The sequence below is a fragment of the Thermobia domestica genome, chromosome 10 (assembly GCF_964235325.1).
Source record: "Thermobia domestica chromosome 10, izTheDome1.hap1.1, whole genome shotgun sequence".
NCBI lineage: Eukaryota > Metazoa > Arthropoda > Insecta > Zygentoma > Lepismatidae > Thermobia > Thermobia domestica.
Window position 1 is genome coordinate 74,372,546 of NC_137463.1, and position 17,739 is coordinate 74,390,284.

At 35.7% G+C, this 17,739-nt stretch overlaps 1 protein-coding gene across 9 annotated transcripts in view; it reads right to left on the bottom strand.

Moving 5' to 3' along the window:
* The window catches only part of ATP7 (copper-transporting ATPase 1), a 361,543-nt gene that overhangs the window by 222,508 nt on the left and 121,296 nt on the right, over window positions 1–17,739 (bottom strand). For all 9 annotated transcript variants that reach the window (XR_014127060.1, XR_014127059.1, XM_081728114.1 and 6 more), the window contains one exon: window positions 16,725–16,866. Coding sequence is in view for 5 of the 9 variants with exons in the window: in XM_081728114.1 (XP_081584240.1) it covers window positions 16,725–16,866 (142 nt within the window). In the remaining 4 variants the exon portion in view is untranslated. The remainder of the gene's footprint in view (window positions 1–16,724; window positions 16,867–17,739) is intronic.

The following is a 17,739-nucleotide window of genomic DNA, read 5'->3' on the forward strand; positions in this document are numbered from 1 at the left end:
ACCTAAGGGAAGAAAACTTACCTAATATCACAACTCTTGTAAACAATGATTAGGACATTGTGTAAGTTTTCTTCCCTTAGTTTCTAGCAATAAAATTATAGTTTTTACCAATGTGACTTCCTTCACGAGCTACCACTGGTCTTTGCTAGACAAATGTGGCTCCTCATAACAATACAACTGACTTTTCTGATGGAATTATGAACGCATACATTCCACTTGCCTGTACGCTGTAATAGAAACTTTATTTAGGCATCAGAATATCGCATACACGCGTTAAAAAATCTAAAACTCATAGGCAGATCAGGAAAAAAAAACACTAGTACAATAATAAAACACTGACTTTTATTTTTAAACTTAAACGATTTGTAACGGAAAAACTCACTCTGAAAGAAAAGCTTAGGAGAACAATTTACGTTTAAGGGAACATGGACAGAGGGTGTTTTTGGCTTATTAAGAGTAATCAGTAAAAGATTTATGAAAAAAAGGCAAAGAGGTGTGTATGTGTAGGCTTTATCTAATTTAAAAAAGAGACCAAGTGAATTCATAGAAGTTCATGGGAATTCCAAAGAAAGATTATCATGATTAAAGATTCACGGTAACTTTAATACGAATTTAAGAAGTAAGCAAGAATTAGGGAAGTAATTAACAAAGAAAAGTGTAATTAGACGAAGAGTTCGACTGAAGTGTTGCATTTACCAACATCATTTAAAATATACCTAGAAAAGATAGTGAACAAAAGTCTGCCTAGGGAAGACAGAAGTCTGCAGTAAATAAAACAAGATTATATGATTCGTCGATGACAAATGGCTCTTGCTTCAGAATCAGAACGGAAAATTAACATGACGTTTTAAAAACTCGATGGACGAAAAGCTGCGAAGAACGTGGGATAAAAACAAGCGTTAGAAACACAAATACATCGATTCTTAGTGGGAGAGCATGAAAACCTGAACGTCTTACTTCGTATTCCATCTTAAAAAGCAGGTCCACATCTCATATAGTTTCGGCGCTGAAAAAGGACGCTAACTTCAACAAACAAACAAATAAATAAATAAATGAAATGCAAAGGTCCCATAAAAATAAAGGTAGAAATGACAGGAGAAGCAATTAGGAAAATGTTAATTTGAATAAAGAATTAAGGAAAAAAACTTAAATCGAATATTTCGTGTGGGGTATTGTGATCAACGAAGAAGAAACATGGATACTATGCAAAAGCGACAAAAAGTGAATAGAAGCTTTTAAAATTAGGTGGGAGGAAGATTTTTAAAAATTGAACGAAAAACCAATGAGAAAATGCCAGGAATAGCAAGGGAAGGCCAGGAATATTAAGATATAATTAAAAAGAGAAAGATAAACTGATCGAGACACTATCGAGGAACATACTGTATCTTGAGGAACATACCAAAAGAAATATCGTAGAGAGAAAAGGAGGAGACCAAAGAGATTGGTGGAGGACGGTGTTAGAATGCATAATTGCTACATTAAGACTGCGAAGGCAGCTGATGAGAGGGTTTTCAGTCAGGGGCAAAGAATACACCACTTGTCAAAAGATAGGAGCGTATTGACAATGTTCAGGATGATATCATTTTCTTTTAAACTGTAGACATATTATATAAAAATATTGTGATTTTGCTCTTGGTTTCCCGTTGGTTAGGTGATCGGAATGCACGCAGGAAAATTATGAATACCACATGATACGAGATCGGTACTCCTTAGAAATTAACAATATACCAATTACAATTTGTCCTTTGGAGAAAAAATACATAAACGTTATAACTACCTATTGTTTTTAAGATCATGAAAATGTACATCATCTTGATATTACACCCGAGCATTCCTCGGAGTGCAAACACACTCAGGTTTATACGGGGCTCAGTAAAACACAGACATTGATGAGAACCATTCGCTCCCACAAACGCGCATCGAGTGCAGTCAGGTTTACTCTACCGTATTTGAAAAGGGTATTTGTACTGATATATCTTACTCGAATTTGTTCGAAATGTATTATGCAATTCAATCAACGCTGAATTAAGATATTTTGAGCGCAATTAATAAAATAATAATAATAATAATAATTTTACTTACGACAAACTTAAGAAAATATATATTTGCTTACACACTCGTACATACCTCTCTGCGATACTTTCCATTCATTTCAAAGAGTCATACGCTATAATCAGATTAGAATTTGTCAACCTTTGGCATCGGCAAAACACAATTTATAAGTTATGATTTACCTATCCACATACATAAAGATATAGCAAATAAACTGTTCCTAAAAATGCGACCTATCTATTGATATGTGTGCACTAAACTCTGATTTTCTGTGCGTATTAACCTTTAGGAGCTTCTTGTGCGTTCTATGATTGGTCATCTGATTTCGAAACTACCTCCATCTGCAAGTCTTACGTTAAATATACACATGTTATCTCATTAATGTCTTCATTTTATTACATGCAATCCTCGTATCGTTCTTTCTTTATTACATGAGTTCATTCTCATGTTTGTGTATGTGATATAAGCATTTTAAATCCTCGTTAAAACTCGTTACAAGTGATATTTCGAAAAAATATGTTCTTCTATCACTTGCTTTATAGAAGTCTACATTTTTATAGCTTGTTGATACTTCTCTGTTACATTTCGCAAACACAAATATATATTAGAGCAATTTTGGCATTCTCATCGTTTAGAATGCTATGCATACTCCTCTAATCAACTCCAGCCTAAAACCTTAAAAGTGTATACATATATATATATATATATATATATATATATATATATATATATATATATATATATATATATATGAATTTTATTTAAGAATGATCTTCCATCAATGTATTATTTTCGTTGTTTGTAACATAAAATTTTATGTGATTTTTCTAGTATTCGTTTGAACGCTCTGTAAAACGATTTCGCGAAAAGTTTTCTTCTATTGCAGATTCTATAGATATATCATCAAAATAGGTTTTTCTTAATGGGGACGATTTTAATAGCATTACCGCAACTCATGTATTATCAGATTCAACTTAACAAGAAAATTTGAAACGCGCAAAAGTTCGCGTTACTATCTATAGCTAAAATATGCAACTGTAGGCACGAATAACTATGAAAATTTATCAACAAACGGAGTATTTTCTTAAAGAAAATTATACACGTAAGCCAGATAGCATAACGAAAGGACATACTTGTTGCCCCCTACAACAATAGTTAAAAGAGTGACACGACAAAGAAATTGTTTTAATAATAGTAGTAGGTTTAATAATGATAATAATAGATCTAATAATATTTAACAGTAACAGAAGTAGAACATACTCTAAATATTCAATGAATGAATAATGATAAATTTACCTGATTATTTCAGCTTGAGGTTGCTGTTGCACTACTGTTTCAACTTTAACATCTGGGACTACTGTTTCAACTTTAACATCTGGGACTACTGTTTCAACTTTAACATCTGGGACTACTGTTTCAACTTCAATATCTGGGACTACTGTTTCAACTTCAGCATCTGGAACTTCAGACACTTTGTTCTTCTGGTGCATTGCAATACTTTTAAGTTTTTTTAAGACACACATGCGATACACAAAGCAAAGAAAGGATACCACAGGGCCACCGGTGACTTCCATTTGGCATATTTTTTTTTAAAAAAAATAATGTTTGCATACGAATATATACTAAAAACGCATAAACACACTGTTAACACGCACCTTCGTACATAAATGCATAAACAATGGTACGTCACATCCTCAAGAAAGGAAAATAAACTGTGAAATCGTTCAGTAATAAACAGCTGCTATCTACCAATCCTGTTTTCTACAATCATAGTATTCCGTTACGTACTGCTCTGTTTCACTATCACTAGTATACAAAATCAACTGTTTCTTGAAGTAACAAATGTTGTTATTGCAGTTTCAGAAAAACATTGCTAATGCTCTATCTGCATTATAACACCACATTACGAACATATGACCATTGTATGGCAAAGAATTTGGTGCATGAAATTATGCGCATATATCACAGGAATATACTAGCTTCATTCACTTCCTGCTTCAAACTCCCAAATACTATAACTTATAAACTCCCATAAAAAAAAAAAAATGTAATTCAATACAGTTATTTGAATCATGATATGATTGTCTATGTATTTAATAAAAGAATATAGTGTCATCGTGTTTTCGAATTTAACAGATTATGTTCTTAAATAACATAACTGCTGAGAGGCTTTATAATGTACCATTGTAAATTTGATTTAATTCACCGTCATGTTTAATTTCTGATGTGGCAGAGGTTTTTGAACTTGTGTATTTTCATATGCTGTTCTCATGAATATTAATCATCACGGCTGGTATTAGAAGTGCATAGCTACCTCCAATGGCCACCATCCACATAAGGTTATGGTATTAACTTTATAAAATCACACACAAAACGATGTTATGGATGTCGTCCAACCAACAATTTGAACGAAAGATGCAATTTTCAACATCACCACAGATATCACAAACTTCAATCTCGTGTTTATCACACTCTGAAGCAATGGAATTAATTTCTTCAGTAATATTCACACTTTCCCCCTAAGCCACCCAAAATATTAAGAACATTCCGATTGAATTGGAGCTTCTCACTGGTTGATTAGCATCTCACTACACTGACATAGCACGCTGCGATACTGTCTTCCCATTTTGTTCCTTTTGCAGAATTGTACTATGATCTATTACTAAATTCAAGATCATTTTCTTCCTTATTCACACTACTAAACATTTGTATAAAGACACTTCTATATGAAAAGAACATCAAATGAGTGCACACACTCACGTGTACAAGCATTGGTAATGGTTACCTAAGCATGACGTTCTAGTTAGATAAATATCAAAAAATATAATTTTAAAAAGGATTGCATTTCTTTTTTTTTTTATTGTTATCCTATAAATTTAAACGTAATATCATATAATCTGTAGTTTCAATTTGTCGTTTATGAATGCTTACATATTAAAAGGTACTTAAAAATTCTTAGATATGAATTCCATTATTCTATGTGGATACTTACCACGTAAATGCTTTTTTACGTGTGTTACGTCAAACAAAAGAATAAAACCCAGTGATAAACCAGCGTATCATGCAGTAAATTTAGTTTTATTTAATACAATTTATTCAACCATGAATGCACAAACAATAAGTAATAGTCAAGCATATAGGCAATGAGAATTTTCCATCCCATATGCATCATTAGGATTGAATTCATTTTAATTTCAGATGTGACTACAAACACTTTAAGGTGCTTTAATACATTTAGTATTCTACTCAACTTACTATCAGTTACAAAACTGACTCACACCACTAAAAATATACACTATACAGCATTCACGTACATGATTAATGTTGTCTTTCGCTAAATAACTATACATTTCACTTTATTGTGTCCCATTGGTAATAAATTTAAATATACTTAAATTTTAGAAAATAACAATTAGTTTGTCTTATAACAAATGTTAAAATTTCTTGTGCCAAGTCTTGTGCCAAGGAATGAATCACAAATTCCATTATTCAACCCAGAAACAAAAAGGCAGTAAATGCAGTGCAAACACACATATCCCCCCTCAATTTCGTTGGGTGGCATCCAAGGAGAATGTGCTGTACGATACCTTCTGGGATTACCAAGGACTGATACTGCCTCACTCTATTCCGAAAGGTTATACAATTATACAAGGTTATACGAAAAGGCGAGTGTTTTCGTACACTTTTAGATACAGAATTTTTGCCAAAATTGCTTGAGAAACAACCACAAATAAAAAAAAAGAAATGTTATCCTCCACATGAACAATGCACCTCACACTGTGTTAACGATGTGTGACCTCATTCTTGGCTGACCACAGTATTGAACTTCTACCACACCCATCCTATTCATCATATCATATCATATCATAGTGACCTCTGGTTGTTCCCAAACCCAAGGATTTTCTGTGTGGACGCCATTTTGCAGTAGATCATCCGTGGAAAGTGCTATTTACCAATTTCTGAAACATATCTCTCAAAGATAACTATCCTACAAGCTACATAAAATGGACGGAGCGATGGCAACTATGTATCAATAAAGAGAACGAGTTTGTTGAGAAATAGACGGTTAATTCCCTATATTTGCTTGTTCTCAAAAATTAGAACGAAGTCGCACGTACTCTGGTGTGCACTGCGTATAATACTTTCTTTTTTTCTTTTTTTTTTCTTCTTTTTTTTTTTTTTTTTTTTTGTATCTCCTATCAACCTGAATAAGACGGATGTAGAGCAAACGAACCAATTGCAAGTTAAAGAAAAAACAATCTTCATTTTGGACAAGTACCCCAGTGAGCAAATCCCATAAACGCGAAAATGGACAAATCCACCAACTATCCTTTTGGACAAATCCTCCAACTATCATTTCAAATAAATTTTTCAACGGACATGATCAAGTAACTACATTGTAAAGTAAGCAGACAGAAGAACAAAGAAGTATTTACGAAGATGAAACAAGAAATTAAAAATATAATGGGAGAATTAATTAAAAAAAAAGATGAAGTGATCGCTTAATTAGAGGGAGATGTGAATAAGGTAACGAATCCGTTATAGGTCTTAAAATGGTTATTTATAGTATACGCAAAAAATACTAGGCTATAAATAAATATATAGTATACTTATTTATATACTATAAATATATAGTATACAAACTGTAGTACACTATATACTATACAGTATATTATATACTATATAATATATACTATATAGTATATTTATAGTATATGCATAAAGTATTACAAAAATAAACATAAAATAACAAAATAAAATAATAAATAACAAATAATAAAAAAAGGCTTTTCATTTGAGAAAGACCGAGAAGTATGTAGTAGGAGGTGCAATGTGTGTTGATTTTAATGAATTCGTACCTTATAATTATGTTAAAAATGAATGCTCGTTATTGGGATTTGTTTGAAATCCTTTTTATTTATTTTATTTATTTATTTTTACACTGAGGTTATAATTATGAAACACTGACCTGCAGTTTAACGTGGAATCCAAGCTACTGTAATACGTTTGAATTTTACTGTACTCCTACCGGAAATCGAACTCCGGAAAATCAATGTATGTTACAGATATTAAAAATAGTAATGTGGAGAAATCAAACAATAGATATGATTTGCTAGTAAAAGGTTCATATTTATTTACAATACACAAATTATCAACTGCATCAGGATGGCAACCAATGGCATACTTTTTAACGCCATAAAAATTAGTTTATCTCTATTTTCTCGAAAACTACACATAAGAATTCTACCTTTAAGCACGTTATTTTGTTCTCTCTATGTGATTTATAGACTGGTATATGTCGTATCTTTGGGTATTATCATAGTTATCTCATTAAACATACTGTGTACTGTCGTCCGGCTAGTGTCATAATAAGAAGCTTGATTAGGGTAGGCCTACATCTCAGATGCAGCTTTATCTTAATAGGTAATATGATTATCGTATAGCACACATATAAAGATTTATATAAAAAAAGGAACATTTTCATCATTTTTCTCGAAAACTACTCACTAGGATTTCCACTCTACATATTAGTCTGTTCAGCTCTATGAAATTTATCGATCGTTATATGTTTTACCCTTGGACTCTTTTTCGTCAAACTAATAATACTGTATTGTTGCATATCCAGTTCTTACTGTGGATGGCTTCATGATTACGAGGTTTTGCCTTTGCTTGTAAATGTACCAAACAGTTAAAGAGTCTTAAGCTTTTTTGTCATTAACCAGAAATTACACTTGCTTCTTAGAAGCCCACTTCATCAATAAGTTATCTCGTGAATACGAATCTAAAAATGAAATCCTATTTCTAGAATACAATAATTGGAGAAAATGAACTGATAAAGCTCATTTTTTTCTTACTTTTACTCGAAACGGTAACACGTTTTGTGATTGACTATTATCTTTCATTTTATTTCAGCTTTCTTCAGCGCATCTACTAAGTTACCCCAGTTCACTCAATCAACAGTCTTTTTACAATCAATACATACTTCTTCGATTTCAGACTGCTTTACGTAAACCAATGGCATCTCATCTTCTCATTTTTCTAAGCTTAAATTATTGCTCCTGAGTTTCCATATTTGTTCTGGCACTATCAACGAACTTTAAAAAAAAGAAAAAAGAAAAGAAAGAAAGAAAGAAAGAAAGAAAAGAAAAGAAAGTTCGTTACTGAATTCTCTATGTCTGTGTGTGTGTGCGTGTTGTTATTCGGGAATTTTTCAATTTTGAACCCTCCATTCGATAAAGCATCAAAAACTATCTAAAGATGTGATGGAATTTTTCGCGTCACTCTTATCGTTCCTGAGATATTAGCCAAAAAAAAGTTCCGATTTCGGGAGATTTAAGGAAACATATCTCGGGAACCGTAAGTCATAGAGAGATGATATTGGTGTTGATCAATACCTAAGAGGATAGTGAATATTTTGCTATCAAATAGTAACCGATGGCCACTGGTTTGGTTTCGTCTTATTTTAATATGTATATTATCTATTCAATTTGCTGGATGATGGCATTTTTCTTTCTGAATAATAATAATAAAACTTACGGGAAATAAATAATGACGTATCACACCACTGTAAAACCGAAACACAAACCAACTTATACACAAGAAATAAGCGCTTTGTTAATACCATTTTATTAATTAATATTCAGAAAATTCCCAATACCGTATTTCAGAAATATAAGGTTCAGCTTAGAATATCAATGAGTGAGTTAGAGTAGCGGCAAGTGTTCGCTCTTTAAGAAGCTCCAAGATGATGAGATTTTTCAGATTCATCTTGAGGTCTAATGCACGACAAGGAGGAAGTAAATTACCTTTTCATGATTTACGCTTTTATGTATTCCAATAATCTGTTGTGAAATTTTGAACTGCTCGAGTATTTTAAATCTATTAATTTTATCGCAAGTACCATTGATAATAATTTTTGTTCATCCTTGGAGAGAGAAATTATATAGGGTGATTCTTTATAGGGTTTACAACTTCAATCAGTTATAATTCTTTATTGGAACCACATAAGACTTAATTTATATGTCATTACACTGCAAAACACTTCAACTTTTTTGTGACAAATTCATTATGGCTCAATGGGTGCACCTGCGGTCCTCCTGGACACATCCCAACGAAAGTCGATTTCCTGCCATTTCGGGGGTACGTCCGCGATGGCTGTTGTGATGCGATGTTCCAGTTTATTAACATTAGAAGGTAGCGGAGGTGTGTACACCTTATGTTTCGCAGATACACAGAAAGAAGATAAACTGACGTGTAATCTGGAGACCATGGCGACCAAGCAATTGGTCCATTACAACCTATCCGCTTATCTCAGAAACGCTGATCAACAAATTCCCTTACGTCTATCAGGTAGTGTGGCGGGGCGCCATCTTGTTGCCACCTTAAGCGGCCATCGTGGACATCTTCATCTAACTGTGGAACAAGGAAGTTCTGGAGCATATCAAGATAGGTGATGCCGGTAATGGTGCTCTCAGCAAAGAAGAATGGTCCATATAACTTTGCTCTGGAAACGTTTACGTTTACGAATACGTTTACTTTGGGACTATCACGAACCAGCTCCACGTGCACATGTGGATTTTCCGTGCCCCAAATACGACAATTGTGTGCGTTGACTCGGCCGGAAAGGTGAAAAGTTGATTCGACACTGAATACCACATTGCTCAAGAATGACTCATCACCAATAATGCGATCCAACATGGTAACACAGATTTCATGTCGGATATGTTGAACCGCTTCACTCAGTGCTTGAACCAAGGACAGCCTGTATGGCTTCATGGACAAACGTCTACGCAATACACGCCAAACAGAGGTCTGAGGGTTACCAGTTTCCTGTGATGCACGTAGCGTAGATTTTCGAGGACTGTGGACAAACCTCTCCCTAACTCCTTCCACCATATCGTCAGTCATGGGTTAGCGCCCTGGAGCCTTCGTGAGTCGCACAGAACAACCTGCTTCAAGAAATGTCTGGTGCCATTTGTACACTGTTGGTCTGCTGGGTGGTTCCTTGCCGTATTGTGTGCGAAACTCACGCTGTACACTCGTTGCTGACTTCGTTTCTTCAAACCAAAACACGCACTTAGCTCTTTGCGCACCAGTGAAAGTCTCCATTTTCAACGACTAACCGGTGGCGCTGCGTGTGGTCAACTTCGCAACTGCTCACTACGTGAGTCAAATTTGAAGAGTTTTACAGTATAATGACATACAGACCAAGTCTGTATGCGGTTCTAATAAAGAATTATACCTGATTGAAGTTGTAAACCACATAAAGAATCACCCTGTATATTTGATGAAAAAACTCAAATACAGTTATAGAAATTATATCGCTCTGCTGTACTGTCATTGCACACAATAATAAAAAGTTATGAACGTGCGAAACTTAGAACGAGGATGCCGTAATAGTTGGATAATTTTCTCAAATTATTTAATATCTGATATGGTTTTGCCCTTAAGATTGACATCTCATTGTTGCATGTGTGTGAGCAATATGAAAGTTATTTCAAATGAATTTTTAATCGTTCCTTTGTCAGAATGCACATAAGTGCAATTATTATTCTTATTTATGTTGCACCTTTGGAAAAACTGGCATTCATGTTAGAGAAACGTAGAAATAAGCCTGTTGATGAAACTCGTTGTTATTCCTGAAGATAAGGTACCCTAAAATAATTTTCTGACATTTTGCTTACTGATCTTGCTTGCTTACTGACCTCGAATTATCTAAAATAATAATAATAATAATAATAATAATAATAATAATAATAATAATAAATGTTTTAAAACTGTATAATAAACGCAACACGCCTCAGTCTGTCAGTCACGCTCATAACAGTTTACAGTCAGGCTAACAGTAGTTGCTATGCTAGCAGCGATGCCTCCTACCTAACGCCAAGAGATGTCGATAGCGTGCACGTAATTTGTAGGTGAGACGAAGATTTGAAGGGAAACAACTAGTTTTATTAAAACCAAAACAATGCCGTCTGGGAGAAAATTTATATACGAGGTGCGTTCGAAAAGCAACTCCGATTCGTCACTACGTGAAGCAGTGGAGGCAGCGTTACCATCTTTGCACAAATGTGCGCGGCAGATCAGTCTGCATCCAGCCGCGGTAGAGTGAAGGTTCTCTGATCACTAGTTCCACTTTTGTAGCGTCTCAAAATGTGTGCAATAGAAAACCCCACCAAGTGCGAGGTGCGAGCTGTTATACGTTTTCTTACGGCAAAACAATATTCGGCGGGAACTTTGTGCCGTGTTTGAGTGAAGGAGTTGTTCGTGAATGAGTTCGTTCATTTAAAAGTGGACGAACAAAAATCCATGACGAAGAGAGGAGTGGCAGGCCATCAGTAGTTACTGATGAACTCATTCAAAAAATTGATGGAAAAGTTCAATCTCAGTTTCACAATGTCGGAGCTTTCCGATGAATTTCCACAAATTTCCAGGACTGTGCCACAGAGGTTAGGCACAGGCGGGGGATTTTTATGCTGATGGGATTTTTAAGCTAATGCAGAGATATGGTAAGTGTTTTAATGTATATGGAAACTATGTTGAAAACTAGAGCAAAGAAGTAGTTTACAGATGTATATAATAAATTCTTCTTACTTACTTTGGTGTTTCTTTTCCAACCAATCGGAGGTTACTTTCCGAACGGCCCTTGTACATATTATATATATATATATATACAGGGTGGTAAGAAACTATTTTAATGAACTTCGGGAGCTGATTCTTACACCGAAACAAGCACCAAAAAAAAGTCCTCTGGAACTTTGGTCAGTGAGGGATAGTTTCGGCGATATAAGGTGCCGAATGCATGGGAAAAATGAACTTCAGAGGGCTGTAATTCACAAACAACGCAACGTAGAGAGTGCGGTTTAGAACATGATACTATAAGTCATACCTGCTCGATTGAAAAATGTATGCTTCAAACCTCCGGAAGATGTGTGTGAGCGATTCCCCAAAGCAACATAGGGATCTCCTATTACCAGGCAAATAATCTCTACGTTCCTTTGGAGAAACCCTCAGACACATATCTTGTGGAAGTTTGAAGCACACGTTTTTCAATCGAGCAGGTATGACTTAGTGTCATGTTCTAAATCGCACTCTCTACGTTGCCTTGTTTTCTAATTACAGCCCTCTGAAGTTCATTTTTTCCACGCTTTCGGTACCTTATATCGCCGAAACTATCCCTCACTGACCAAAGTTTCAGAGGACTTTTTTGCTTGTTTCGGTGTCAGGAATCAGCTCCCAAAGTCTGTTCAAATAGTTTCTTACCACTTACCATCCTATATATATATATAAATCACTCGAAGAAAAATCAGCCAAGTATATGCAAGGTTCCTTCTTGAGGCTACGGTCTCTGTCTAATCAAGAACAGCAATATGGTAACTTCAATAGCATCTACAGTCAGTTTCTTTTCCCATCGTTACGAGATGGGTATCGGAAAATATTTATTTTTGTTCGAGATTCCTGGTATGCTAGGCAATCAAACACGCCTAAAAATATATAATATCATGTCAATAATGCAGTATATTCAGTCTATTTCGTTTGTTCTACATTATAGTTTGCTCTATAATCCTGTCACCAAAGTAAAATCACGATAATATTTTCAGAGCGTTATCTGTTACCTGATTTCAACACGCACGTATTGATGGCACGACGTGACGAAAACTATAACGTCAGGGAAGTACTTTCAGAGAACAGTGAACTGTTTGACCTACACTAAAAGATAAATACTGCTTTCAATTGTTTCATGATAAGTTGAAACTATAACTTATCTTCCTTGTTTCAATCAGATGCTGCTTGAAACATATTAAACAATACATATTAATCGGAGTAAATGCATTTTGATCTTATCATCACAAAACTTTCTTAAATATACGTAAAATAAACCAAACCTTTTTTAATATTCAATAATATGTTTTACGTAATTCACACGATAAATAACAGGTGGTTGATAAGCAGCGCCCTAACTTAGATTTTTTCTGGGGGGCAAACATTAATACTTGGACCCCCTAGAAAAAGTTGTTTTGGGCCTTCCCGCAAAATTCGAAAATAAGTCCCTTCTTTCCATCTTTCTCTTACTCTTTCTGGGCCCTCCCACAGGCCCCTGGGCCCGTTCCATACATGACAAATTAATTAAGAGGACAATATTGAAAAAATCTCAAAGCCATACGAATATTGTTTCTAGGCCCCTAGTAGTATACACTTTTTAATGAAATGGGCCAACGACACATTTTTGTTTCATTTACCTTTTGTGTGCTGTTTTGTTTATGTAATGTAGTGAACCTGTTTGATGGTTTATCTATAATTTCATGTTCGTATCGTATACAGAGTAAGAAAATTTTGTCTTAAATTGCCCCCCCCCCAAACGGCGGGAGCTTCCCTGGAGGGGTAGTTGCTCCTCTACCCCCCACAAGTTTCGGCCCTGTTGATAAGCATAAAAAGAGTTAGTCCTTTGAATCCTAGAGTTGCATAAACTCTCGGACGAGTCCTAAATGATTTTAACATCTTGGACGAGTTTTACTGGATGAGCGAACGGGACACTCGGACAGGCGAACGTTCATATAATGTGAAAGAGGCTCTTTAGTTCAAGCTCCTCTTGAGGAGTTTAACTTCACTTTAAGAATGTTTGTTTTCATACTGATTTCTGCTCTTTATCGTTCAAATCTAAAATGTATTGTAAATCAATGGAACTTGCAGTGCATCTTTTTGTATATGAAATAAAGATTGAATTCGTAGTATAGTAATTTGATTGTATTTTTTGATGGTTCACCTCTGCTGCGTGGGGTTCCTGATTCAATTTCAGCTCGTGTTATGTGAACTTTGTTGTGGACAAACACCGCGTTCGTGGGCTTTCTCGAGGTTCTCCCGTTTTTCCAACTCCATTCATTTCAACATTTCATTCATTACCATCATTACTGTATGGAATAGGTTGAGAAATTACCCCCAAATTGTATTGTAAGTTATGATTGGTTCTCTTTTCTTATGAATAATAAATAAATCAGGTGTCACTCTTTACAAGCAAATTTTGCCTTAATAATATGCTCAATGGTTGTCGAACATCTCAAAACACACCAGGAGCGGATCCAGGGAGGGGGCGATTGCCCCCCTAGAAGAAAAATTTTTCTTATTTTATATATAAATAAAACCCATCCCAGAGTTTGGAGCTTTTAAAAGTAGCTCTAAGTAGAAGTATTACAACCCACCGCCCCCCCCCAAAAAAAATCCGTCCTGGATCCGTCCCTGAAACACGCGTACACGATACAACTAATTTTTTTCTCAATACTCTATTAATTATTTCAATAATGTCTACTTTTTCATTTTCTGACTTTCATTATTGTTTCAACATGAATTAACCTTGTTTGCAATACGACAATATACTCTTATGCTCAAAAATTGAGGGAATATGTGGATAACAGTGACAATCATGAACAATTCGTACAAAAATATAGTTGCTCGCTCAGAAGCATGGAAAAGATACATGTGGACCAAAAAAAAAAAAAAAAAGCTTCCAATGACACATGAATACACTTAACGTCCAGTGTTCGAAGTGGTAAAAAACCAGAGGCGGTATGTTTTATTACGATTTTGACCACATACCGGCTACCTAAATGTTGTAATGCAGTGAGGGTAGTTGCGTAAAGATTGCATTTATATTTACATAATGACTAAAAACCATTGGAGAGCTTCTCTGTAGTAACGCGGGAAAGGGGGCATGGAGAGAATTTGATCCCCTCCAACTTTCTGAAAAAATATCCCCTTATGTTGTATTATAGAGAATTATTCACGAAAATGCTCAAAAACCGAATGAGGATAACAATTTCCTGCGGGAAAAATTCGCGTCTCCCACTCGACTGTGGGGTATTCGAAACACCTGGAAGGTCCGCTCCCAAGCAGACAACTCCTAAACCTGCCCATGTTCAAAACACGACATTTATATGCATTAAGGCAAGAAGACACACATATATAACAAAGAAAAAGTTCAATATGGCACATCGAAATATAAACTAGGCGACTTCTTTGCAGACACCTAATTTTAAAAACAAAAGGTAGGAAAAAGAAAAAATGTCGGTGTTGTCAACTTTTCTACATAAGAAATAAAACCTTTTACGTGCAAAGCTATTCGTCAATTACTGTGTATAAAATTGATTTATTAAAGGTATTTAGCATCTACTTTCCAGTGACGGTATGTTTTAATCATTGGAAAACCAGAGACGGTATGCCTTCGTCACTAAAAAACCAGAGGCGGTATGGCATACCGCCGCATACCGTCTCACTTCGACCACTGCTTACGTTATCATAGTCACAATCTGTTGATTGTCACACAATCCGGGTTTTGTTGGCAGAAATGTTCAATACGAGGTGAGGTTACTGCGAACAGTTAAACCGGTATGTGTTACAGCATCAAGCTCTTGCAAAGCACTAGCGGAGTGCAGCAAGTGACAGTGGTGGAGGTGTTAAGAACGCAATCCGTCGTCTCAAGACATTCCATATACACTCAATGGAATTGAGATCCAGTGACCGTGTTGGCCACTTGAGACGCATGATGTCTTCACGCTGCATGTAACCCTCCATCAATTGTGTCCTATGTGGACGTACATGATCATCCATATGAAATGCAAGACCGTATGCACCGCAGAACAGTTGGACATATTGGGATGACGTTCAAGGATGATGTTTCTATCTATCTTAGCTGTTTCCATCCGCTGCTGGAGAACACGAAGTGCTGTACGGACCTTTAACATGATGCCGCTCCAGAACATGACACCAAGGCCTCCTTACTCGTCCATTCAATAATAATTTCGTGATGGTAACGTGTTCATGGTGCCCTCCAAACAATCATACGATGAGAACTACTCTCCAAACCGAATCGTAACTTGTCACTAAGGAGTACACTACTCCACTGTTTTGGAGTCCACTAACTGTGGGCTATACACCATTGCAGGCATGCCTGGCACCGCTGTTATATAAGGCCAATTGACCTGGGTGTTCGGCGTAAATATAGTATGCATTCGTGTAATCCCTGGTATACAGTTTGACATGATGCGTCTGTCGCAGAAGTACCTGCAAGGTCTCGAGCGAGTGTACCTGGTATGGTCGTTGGTCTTCGTCGGGCATTTAAGACCAGATAACGATCCTTACGCAGTTTTGTTGCACGTCGACGACCTCCACCATACTACCTTTCAATGTTTTCACCAGCCAGCAAACGATTCCACAGTATCGAAACAACACTACAAAGAACATTCAAATCCCTTACCACACTCTGTTAACTTTGCCCATTTCTAATCTACCCATGATCCGACGCGCATTACATCGTTCACATGTATTCTTTGGACCATCACATGTTCCAAGGACACGTTCCTTATGACCAACATGCACTGCACATCCCGAAAACAACAACTCACTTATTACATGTTTCTCCCGCTACGGACGTTCTTCGTGTTATGACAATCATACAGGGCATTTGTGTCACCGAAAGGGCTGGTATGACAATACAGTCAGGCGTGTCAATACGACGTTTGGTACAGCATTAACATGCCATAAGGGTTACTTTTCGAAATTAACATTCCCTTAAGTTTTTGACATGAGCGTATTTAATTTCTGAGTCTTAGATTACGAAAAAAATGCATATACTAGTAAATAACAAAATTTAATATGGAAATCGGGTTAAATATACTTACTTAATTGACGAAACAGAATTTACACTTAAATCAACCTCCAGGCTGATTGACCTCTGTTCCACAGATATATCGACATTTGAAACTCCAGGAATTGCGAGGATCTGTGACTTTAATACCTCTTGTTGTAGATCGGATGGGTGACCTGAAATAAATATATAAAAATGTATCAATATCATGTACTAGCATTATTCAAAACTGTCATGTGATACTTCAGGAGTTGAAGGACTCGTAAATCAATTGTATTAATTACTGATGAAGGCATTATCCAAAACTTTAATCAGGTCAGTACAGATATGAAAATTCGAAGATGGAATAATTTCAGGACTGAGAGGGAATCAAAACCGCATCTCTGCCTTACAGACGTGATTCATAGGTGTCATAATTCTGATTCAGACTAACACACAGCTACATGCTGCAAGTCATCCGTGACACCACTATCCGACTTCGATAGGGAACGCAAATATATCTTGTACTTTCCCGACACTACATCATCAAATTACCATTTGTTCTATTCATTAAACAGCCACCTCCTGAAGTAACGGCTCAGAACCCTCGACGATGCAAGCCAAACACTGAACGATTTCTTTCGTTTACAATACGCTGGGTTTTATCTCCGTATACAATAAAATAAATAGACATTAATTCTATAGAATGGCTCTATGTTTATGAGCTGTGATCAATCCTGAAATATGCTTGGTGCTACTTTAACTCCATCGCACTTTGAAGTAAAGTGCTAAATTGACAGTCGTCAAATAAACCACCCGATGATGTGTCACTTAAGTAACACACCATTGGTTGTTTTATATACAGTTACTAAAAACTATTTTTACACAAAGTTGTTTTCTGTTTTACTAAACGGATATGACTCTTGCAATAGATAATAAAGTGTGATTACGAGAAACGAAATATAATCGGCAATGAAGTAGAACATAATGACCATAGGAATGATAGATGGCAGCAATTCTACTGAAGTAAATATAAGAAAATTTACACGTTTACAAAGCTATTTTTATGT